This window comes from Equus caballus, chromosome 21 (genome assembly GCF_041296265.1).
Source record: "Equus caballus isolate H_3958 breed thoroughbred chromosome 21, TB-T2T, whole genome shotgun sequence".
NCBI lineage: Eukaryota > Metazoa > Chordata > Mammalia > Perissodactyla > Equidae > Equus > Equus caballus.
Window position 1 is genome coordinate 17,532,793 of NC_091704.1, and position 9,906 is coordinate 17,542,698.

General features: G+C 54.8%; 1 protein-coding gene across 9 annotated transcripts in view; it reads left to right on the forward strand.

Annotated features, from left to right (window-relative positions):
- PGPEP1 (pyroglutamyl-peptidase I) overlaps positions 1-8,746 on the forward strand; it is a 32,723-nt gene extending 23,977 nt beyond the window's left edge. For 8 of the 9 annotated variants that reach the window (XM_070246651.1, XM_070246653.1, XM_070246652.1 and 5 more), the window contains 2 exons: positions 1,603-1,835; positions 3,906-8,746. In XM_070246651.1, the coding sequence (XP_070102752.1) occupies positions 1,603-1,835; positions 3,906-4,098 (426 nt within the window). In that variant the 3' untranslated portion in view covers positions 4,099-8,746. The remainder of the gene's footprint in view (positions 1-1,602; positions 1,836-3,905) is intronic. The other variant, XM_070246658.1, reaches the window with a different exon arrangement.
- Positions 8,747-9,906: the final 1,160 nt, after the last annotated feature.

Genomic DNA, 9,906 nt, shown 5'->3' on the forward strand with positions numbered 1-9,906 from the left:
CCCCCCCCCCCCCCCCCGTACACAGTTGTATATCTTAGTTGCAGGTCCTTCTAGTTGTGGGGTGTCTGTCATTAATGGTGTTCTTCATCTCCAGAATTTCTGTTTGGTTTCCTTTTAGAGGTTCAGTTTCTTTGGTGAATGACTCCTTCTGCTCATTAATTTTATTCCTGAGCTCAGTGAACTGTCTTTCTGAGTTTTCTTGGAACTCGTTGAGTTTTTTTATGACAGCTATTTTGGATTCTCTGTCATTCGGGTTGTAAATTGCTGTGACTTCAGGACTGGTTTCTGGAGAGCTGTCGTTTTCCTTCTGCTCTGCAGCGTCACTGCAGTTCCTCATGGTGTTTGATGAAGTGATCCTCTGCTGGCACATCTGTGGTGGTGTTGGGTTGCAGATTCCACCTGCCATGGCTGGGCTGGGCCAGAGCTGTGTTTTCTGATCCTGCCCCATCTGCTGGAAGTTGGGCCGGTCAGGCTCGTCTGCATTGGTGCACTGGCCGCAGCTGCTTGGCAGGTCACGCATGCACGTACAGGTGGGGCCTCTGTGCTCCGCCAGCAGGTCACTCTGGTGTGAGACCACTGTGCTTGGCAGGGGACTGGTGGAGCTGCTGCGCTCAGTGGGAAGGGAGGCGTGCTTTCTTTCGCGCACGTGGGCCAGCTCTGTGTTTGCGGGCAGTTCAGCTGAGCCGCTGTGCTTGATGTGGAGCATTTGCATGGGCGGGGCTGCTGTGGCACAGCAGGTGTTCCCATGGCCTGGGCCACCCCTCTGAAAGTGATCGTGCGCAGGCCAGGCTGCCCCCGCCTCCTACAGCCGCCCGGCTGCTGTGTGAGGGTCTGCGCCCTGGATGGCTGCTGCCAGTGATGGGGAGGGGGCTGCTCCCCTAGTCCCTCTGCTTCCCGGGGGCCAGTCCCCCACCTTCAGACGTACGGCTGCATGGATCTCAGCATCCTGTCATGCTGTGTGGGGAGACCTCTCTTGGTTAATGGATGTCCATTTAGTCGTAACTCAGGGGAGAGACAACAGGAACAACTCAGTCTGCTATGATGCTGACGTCTAAACGTTATTTTAATGGCTGGGTAATTTTTGATAATTAATATAGCCATTTTCCTATTAATTGGCATGCCAGTCATTTCTGTGGGTTTTTTTTATTTTTAGAGACAACCCTGAAGTGACCACTGACAAATTATTATCTCTTGGATTATTTTTAAACTGGATTCCTGCAAGTTATACCTTGCCTTTTGCATTTGGCTATATGTCTTGAGGATCATTCCCTATAGAGCTTACCTTGGGCATTTTAATGGCTACATAGTTGTTCATAACTTATTTAGTCAACCCCCTGCCTCCATGAATGGCTATTAGGCTGTTCCTGCATTCGATTGTAATGACAAAGCTGCAGCAAACATCTCTGCATGTTTCACATTCTTGTATGTTTCGCTTGGCATACCTTTCTGCAAGAGTGACTGTAGGATCTATTTCCAGCAGCAAGAAGTCAGAAACAATGTAACCCCAGGCAGAACCCAGCAAGGATACTGTCCTCTCCTTGCCCTGAGGGGACCCCTAGTCTCATGGCCAGATCCCATTAAGCCCTGCACATCTGTCCACAGCTGGTGGTACATGTGGGGGTGTCAGGAATGGCGACCACAGTCACGCTGGAGAAGTGTGGGCACAACAAGGGCTACAAGGGGCTGGACAACTGCCGCTTCTGCCCCGGCTCCCAGTGCTGCGTGGAGGATGGGCCTGAAAGCATTGACTCCATCATCGACATGGATGCTGTATGTCAGAGGGTCACTACGCTGGGCCTGGATGTATCGGTGACCATCTCACAAGATGCTGGCAGGTAGGGCACCAAGGGGCCCTCTGGGTTGGCTGTGGGCAGGGTTTCCCTCCTCTGCCAGCTCAGGCTGGTGTTTAGCCAAATGTGTTGACTTTGACCTTTTTAGGACAAGCACTCACCTTTTTTTTTTTTTTTTTTTGGTGAGGAAGATTGGTCCTGAGCTAACATCTATTGCCAATCTTCCTCTTTTTGCTTGAGGAAGATTTGTCACTGCGCTGACATCTTTGCCAGTCTTCCTCTATTTTGTATGTGGGACACCACCACAGCATGGCTTGATGAGTTGTGCATAGGTCCGTGCCCAGGATCCAAACCCATGAACCCTGTGTCGCTGAAGCAGAGAGCATGAACTTAACCACTACACCACTGGGCTGGCCCCTCACTTTTTTAAAAAAAACTTTACTGATTTATCACCTGATTAAAGCATGGGATATTAATAGTATTATCCATATTTTTATGTAGGGAACTTTACATAGCATTTCATATGATATAATTCTTACCATGCACAAGAGCTAAGTATATATATGTATATAAACAGAGTATATTAGTATATATACAGAGCTGAGTATATATATATAACAGGCCCCACTGATTCTGCTTCTGGAACTCATTATGTATGGATCCGTCCACTTCTTCCCACCCAGGCCCCTGGCATCTCTCACCTGGACGCTGCCCCAGCTGCCTCCATGGCGTTCTTCCTGCCACCCCACCCCGACCCTGCCAGTCCTTCTCCCCTAAGCAGTGATTTCTGTATTAGTGTCATGTGACTGCTGTAACAAATTACCACGTGGGGGGCTTAGGACACCAAAAATTTATTCTCTCCCAGTTCTAGAGGCTAGAGGTCCACAGCCAAGGTGTGGGCAGGGCTGGCTCCCTCTGCCTCTTCCAGGCCTCACTCCTGGCGTCAGGAGGCTGCTGGCAGCCCTCAGCGATCCTTGGCTTGTGGATGCATCACTGCCTCCATCATCATGTGGCCGTCTTCCCTGTGTGTGGATTCACATGGCCTTCTTATAAGGACACCTGTCATTGGATTTAGGACCCACCCTAGTCCAGCATCACCTCGTCTTCACTATTTACATCTGCAGAAACCCTCTATCCAAATAAGGTCACATTCTGAGGTTCCAGGTGAACAAGAATTTTGAGGAGAAACTATGCAGCCTATTATGAGGTCTTTTATAAATTCAAGTCAAATGATGTCCCTTCCTTGCTTAATCCCTCCTACAGCTCCCACTGCTCCAAGAATCAAATCGCAACCTCTGCCCACCACCCACTGGTTCTGTGTGGTCTGGCCCCTGCCCACCTCTCCAGCCTCATCTGCCTCCACTTTCCCCTCACCCACTGCCTTCCAGACACACAAACCTCCTCCTATTTTTCAAACACACTAAGCTCACGCTAGCCTCAGGGCCTTTGCATGTGCTGTGGCCTCTGCCCAGAATTCACCTCCCTCTGATAACACCTTTTCCAGGTCTTAGCTCCAATTTATCACGTCCTTGGGGAGGCCTCCCCAGCCTCCCAGACGAAGTTACGTCCTCTCTGTTCCACACCTTCTCAGCACTAAGTGCCTCCATTTCTCAACACTTGATATTCTTCTCCAGCCCAAAGGCGACAGGTGGCAAATTCAGGGGACTGAAAGAATGAAGGAGTGACTCAATTTACCATCAGTCTCATTTTAAAACTAATTTTAAGATACACAGACAATTCTGGAATATATTCTCACATGTTCCTCTTGTGAGAAATTCTTTTGCCCTCCCTCCTTCCACCACTGATCCCTCTGTTAAACCAGAGTGTTGACTTGGAGCCCTCCTGCTCGCCGCACGCCCTGCGTGTGCACAGGGAGTCTGCCAAGGCACCGCATTAGGGGTGTGCTGTCGGCTTTTACCTCCCACATGCACGCCCACCTGGAGTCATCAGGGGTTTTCCTTTTCACTGGCTTGGGAGAGAGGCAGTCTTCCCTCTTGCAGATTTCTGCTGAAGTTGGGGTCTTATGGTGGATTTGGATGGAGGGGGTCCTGTTGGTCAGTGGACTGACTTTGACCCCATTGTGATCTCCCTGCTGCCCCCGTGCCCTGGGCTTAGGTACCTCTGCGACTTCACCTACTACACCTCCCTGTACCAGAGCCACGGCCGCTCCGCCTTCGTCCACGTGCCTCCACTGGGCAAGCCGTACAACGCAGACCAGCTGGGCAGGGCACTGCAGGCCATCATCGAGGAGATGCTGGATGTCCTGGAGCAGTCGGAAGGCAAACTCAGTTGTCGCCACAAACACTGAGAGCCACTCAGGCCTCCCAGGACCTGGTGCCACTGGGGACCCGGGGAGACGTCTGCCCGCGGGGCCTGGCCAGGGAGGCCCAGCTCCTCAGCTGAGATCGGATTTGGATCACATGTCCCCACTGACATGCCTCTGCTCCCTCTTTCTCTGTGCAGCTGCCGTTGATTTGAAGGAGGCAGCTGCAGATGTTTGCTCTATTCCCCTTTGCTTCTGGGGACGCGGCTGTGACGGCTGCTGGTGGGTCCTGATTTCCTCAGAGAGCCCTGGTCGGGTGGGTGTCACGCTGGGATCCCACGGCTGGGCCGCCTGTGCACTTTTCCAAGTCTCTGGCGAAGGGTTCCAGACTCCCTCTGCCTGGGCTGGCTTTTCCCAAACTTAAAAGCTTCTCGAGCCCCTGCCCTCAAGCCGGTCCGACCGCCTGGACAGCCCCGGAAAGCACAGCCTTGGCTGTGGCGTGGCTTTCTTTCTCTCTTCTTCTCTTTTCAAAACAATAGTGCTAGTTTGGGCACAGAGTAATTTATATTCCCTTTGGTTCAAAAGCAAGCTTCAGCCAACAACAGCAGTGTCTTTTCTTTTTCAACAGTGGGACGCAACCCCTCTTGCCTCCTGCCCTAACCCTGAGCTGCATCTTTGTGGTGGGGCTGATGTGGAGGTCCGGCTGGGGCTGCCGCCCGTGGGAGGGCGAGCTGCTGCCCCAGGTGGCGGAGGGGGCGGCTGACCCTCTGTGCACCCAAGCGCCCCTGGCCTGCGGAGCTGCCGCTGCCGGGAAGGCAGACCTTGTCATTGCGATGTGCGCATGGATTTTTTTAATGTGTAAAAATTTGTAGCAGCTGCAAACCCACCCCGCATCGGGCCTGGGTTTTCACAGTCTTGATGCTGGGGATCAGCTTCTTGTGCTCCGTCACTGGGGGCCCAAAATGGGGTTTGGGGGCTGGTGTTTGCTGGGCTGCGTTGTGCTGGCGTCCGAGCAGAGGGCGGCGGGGCAGCCGGCCGGCCTTTGTGTAGACGGTTTTGGAGGCGCGCCCAGGACTCAGGAGTAAATGTTTATCTCCCTCCCTGCTGACTTTGAACTCACCAGCCAGGGATGAGAGTGACGTCCCCCGGGGGACGAAGCCCAACTGGGCCCTGACCCCGCCGGCCGGCCGCGCTGCCGGGAGGCGCGGAGGAGGGCGTGCGCTCTGCGGTCCTCTTGTTTCCGTAGGCCGCGCAGTGGCAGCGTTTCCCTAAGGGCAAGGCTGCGGGAATCGGGAATCGGAGGTCATGTTGGGTCGCCTGGTGTTTCCCGGCATGCAGTTCTTTTTGAACAGCTGAGATCTTTGTTTTCTTAAACATCCACCCTCTCTCCCCCTGCTCGATGGCCGGGGTGGCTCCTGCCTCTGCTGAGCTGCTGTGTCACTTGGGAACCGGGTGGATGGGCGTCTGAGTTAAACACATTTTCTGAGTCCTGGGCTTTCTCTGGAGGGGGAAAGTGGGTGCAGGTGGGGACTTGGGGTCAGCGCTTGGCAGTGGTGTGGACTGTGGCCAGGAGGTTAAAATGACCTGGACTCTGCTCCCTTTTCCGTGCCAGCCCTCCTTCTGCTGGAAACGCCCTCCCCAGGTCTCCAGTTGGGGTTTGCAGTCTCCTGAGAAATCCGCAGTGTGAGTTGTCATTGCATCCGCTTGCTCAGCCAGCCTCTGCCAGCAGAGGTTGTGACTCTTTTGAATGTGGGGAGCTCAAGGTCCAGGGATCGCCTAGAGCTCCTCTTCAGAACAACATCAAGCTCCATGTAGCTCTGTTTCCCAAAGGTCTGACCTGCCAGGCTCTGAGGAGAAAATGGATCTAGGCAAGATGCGGGGCTGGAGGTGAGCAGGTCTGAGCTTAGCTGGGCACCAGCTGGAACCCAGACATGCCACCCCTAAACTTCACATTTATCTTTCTTTTGTCCTCAGCCCACCTCTCTGTTTAAAGGACCATGGGAGTTAGCAACTTAAAGCTATAACTGGTTGTCCGACCATTGTCGAGTGCATGTGTGTCATTTTTGTGTTCCTGCAGTGGTTTCAGATTTCCCCGAGTCCAGCTGGAATCCTGTCCTTGTTCACAATGCAGAGCATTTAGCTCATTTTTATTTAATCAGACAGCCATTAAGTATTTCACTTGCTCCCTGCCCACTTTTCTAGTTTTCTGTTTTAAATTTTTTAATCTTTTTCTTTTGGGAAGACTCATCCATTCACTCCATGGCATGTCTGTCTGCATTTGTTGGGTCTCCAACTAAAATGCCCTTGTGTGTGAAGGGGACCAGGTCCTATTCCTTCTCCCTTGTCATTTTTAGAGTCTCAAGTGGCATGGAGGGCACAGAAGGGGCAGAGGGATGGGCCTGTGGAGTGGGTGTGGCTTGGCAGGTGTGCAGGAGAGCAGTGCCAGAAGTGGGGGCACCAAGTGTTAAAGTGGAAAGATGGGCTGAGAGATGTGGTGGGAAGGCTGGAGGGGGAAATGAGAAGTGATGCTGGGGGGTCTTGTAGGAGAGAGGAGGGGACCACTCCCTGGTGAGCCCATGGAGGCTGGTGCGATGGGGAACAGTGGAGCTGGGACAGTGACCTGGGTGTCTGGTGACGGCGTCTCCTTCAAGATGGCAGAGCCTCTGCACCCTGTACCTTTCTTCTTGTCTCAGCACCTTTGGCTCCCCTCCCCGCCAAAAAGATCAGCGGTACGTGCATGAGTATGTGGCCTGAGAAAGAAATAAAACAGAGTGGATAGAAAGAGGTGGGAAGAGGCCGGAATTTGAGTTGATGGACGGGGCATGGTGCCACCTGGCCCACTTGGTCCAACCAAGGAACAGCCACCAGGAGAGACAGGACCAGTTGGGGCAGGAGTCACGGCTTCCAGATCGGTGCCAGGTCTTCGGAAGGATGTTGGAATGCAATCGTTTCAGCAAGGAAAATAGTTTTCAGCTGCCCTGGTCTTTGCTGGCACAGGCACTTCTAGAACAGAAAGGGTCTGCTCAAGGGGACGGCTGGAAAAGCGGACTTGAGGTGCCTTTTGTTATCTTAGAGGTTTCTGCCAGGAAGCCAGGCCAGCTGGTGTGTGTGGACACCCGCATGCCTTGTCCTCCCGGGGCTGCTGGTGGAAATCTGCCTGCTACACTAGCCTCTCTTTTGCTGTCACTGTCTAGACTGTTGACCTTTGACCTCTCCGCCCCTTGGAGTGTCTGAACCCAGAAGTCTTCGTCAGGGATGGTGGGACAAAGCCCCATTCTTCTCTGTGGGCCCAGCCTCCACTCCAAGGCTGCTGGGAGCCTGTGGTAGCCTCCTGCCAGCATGGGGCACTGGTGGTGGCCGCACAGGCAGCAGCAGGCCACCTCATGGCAGGCTGTCGCCGGGGCCACCAATCCCATGGCATCCAAGGACTTGGAGGAACCAAAAAGGGCTTTTTTTTTTTTAAAGATTGGCACCTGAGCTAACAACTGTTACCAATCTTCTTTTTTTTTTTCTGCTTTATCTCCCCAACCCCCCTGTACATAGCTGTATATCTTAGCTGCAGGTCCTTCCAGTTGTGGCATGTGGGACGCCGCCTCAACATAGCCTGACTAGCGGTGCCATGTCCGCGCCCAGGATCCGAACCCTGGGCCGCTGCAGCGGAGCACATGAACTTAACCACTCGGCCATGGAGCCGGTCCCCAGGGCTTTGTTTTTATAGCCAAGATTAAATTTCCCTTCTCCAGGCACAAGTGCCTCAGGAGGGCCTGGGGCTGCCCCTGGGATGGAGTGCGTCTCTGTTTTGCGCTGAGGAGGCACGCTGAAGGACAGGCGCCCTCAGACCCAGGGCAGGAGGGCTGTTTGCAAAGGCAGGTGTTTGCTGACTTGACATCTTGAAAGTTAACTCCTGGATGGAAGCTGAACATGCCTGCCGGGAGGCTGTCCTCTGGCTCAGAGGCACTTGTCACGAGCCGAGTGTGGGGTCTCCCGGGCCTCGATGGGCTCCAGTCCAGCCCGGAGCTGCCCGCCCCCAAATCTGTTTCTCCTCCTGTCTCATCACCCAAGCCTCCCCTTCAGCTGCCAGAGACCCACAGAAGTGCCTGCCTCTCCAGCACGCAAGGACCACAGAGAGAGGGCACAGGCTGGGAGAGAGAAGCCCTTCTGGTTCAGGGAGGTGGCCCTGGCTCCGATGGCCCAGGCCTGGCCCCACCAAGCCATTCGAGGGCTGGAGCCTGGGCGAGGGGCCCCCGTGTCCTCCACGTTCTATTCTGAGGAAATCTCAGAGAAAGCTGGTTTCGAATTGGCTCTATGTCCCCAAGGCCTGCAGCGTCCCCGGACCCACGGGAGGCCCTTCTGGGTCCTGGGAAGTGGAGTGACTTTCTGCCTGCCCGAGGGGTCCCTGCTGTGTTTCTGGGGCTCCCCCACCATCTCAGGTTTCTATCTGGTCCTAAATCTCTCTAGGAAAAACCTTTCCTGCCGAAGGTGACCGTGTCTTCTCTCCCCAAGGGAGGGCCCGGCCCCTGCGGCCTCGGGTGGCTCCTCCCTGGCCCCCAGAGCTCCCATGAGTGCCTTGTCTGAAACCCCGAGCCTGGGACCCTAGGCCGGGAAGGGTCTGCCGTGCTTTGCTGGGGGCTGGGCTCTGGGAGACCCCAAACTTGACACCCCAGAAAGCAAATAAAACAGTTGAAATACGTGATTTCTTGTGTGTCTTTGTGAGAAGTTGGCATCTGCCAGGGTCATCCTCAGCCTGCGGTCATCAGCGGGCAGAGGGGCCCCGGATCCCGAGACCTCTGTTCCAGCCATGCAGCCTGTGCTCGCTCCGAGGGGCTGCTGTGTGGGTGCGGAGCAAGTCACAACCGGAGGACTTCTGCATGGAGTGCTCCCTCCTCACGGCCCGCTGCCTTTGTTCTGATGCACAGACAGGTTGAATGACTTGCCGGTGGTCACACAGCATGGGGATGGGTGCTAGGATTTGAATGATGACCGTGTTGACCCTTAGTGTGTGCGAAATTCCCACTCACACAACCCTGTGAGGGGGTGCCATTTGGGGAAACTGAGGCTCTGCTAGTTGAAGCCCCTTGCGCCACATGTTATGGCCAGAGAGAGGAGGGCCAGAACCTGAACCCAGGCCAGCTTCCCTGCAGCTGAGCAGCTTGAAGACTAGAAATAGACTTGGTCATTCCCCTGCGTCTGTCCTCAGCAGGCATGAGGACACCTCAGGGTCAGTGGCTTTCAAAGAGTAAACGTGTGAAACCACAGGGGCTTCAGTAAGAAGGAAAATGTCTTGGGGAATGTAGGTCCCAGGGGAGGAGGCGCTTCCTCGAAGTCCCCAAGGACCCCAGGCCTTTGCCCCCTGAGGAGGTGTCCGTGGGGGGCAGCTTTGCTCCTCAGGCCAGCTCTCTCTGAGGCCCCATGATGCTGGCAGCAGGCCCAGATGGGCCTTGTGGATGCTCCTGTGGCCGCTGGAAGGGGCTGTGGCATTCTGTGTCCCTTTTCCCAAATCCTGGGAGCCTCCCCTCGCTGCTCCACACAGAGGGAAGCCCCCGACCCTAACTGTCCCCAGGAAGTTGCAGGCCAGGTGGCAAGGCTGTGTGCGGAAGGAGCGGGGGATCCAAGTGATGGTGGGGGAGGGGGCAGGCCCAGTGGGAGAGGTGCAAGGCCTGGAGGCCTGGGGAGGGGTCAGGGTGTTATTCTAAGGGCTCTGAGAGGCCCAGGCCGGGCAGGGGAGATGACATTTTTGCTTCCTTGAACCCCAGTTTCCCCATACTCACGGGGCTTTTGTGAGAATTCAGTGAGATTCTGCTTTCCCAGCCCTTAACTGGATGCCTGGCACATAGAATCTGCTTAATAAATACA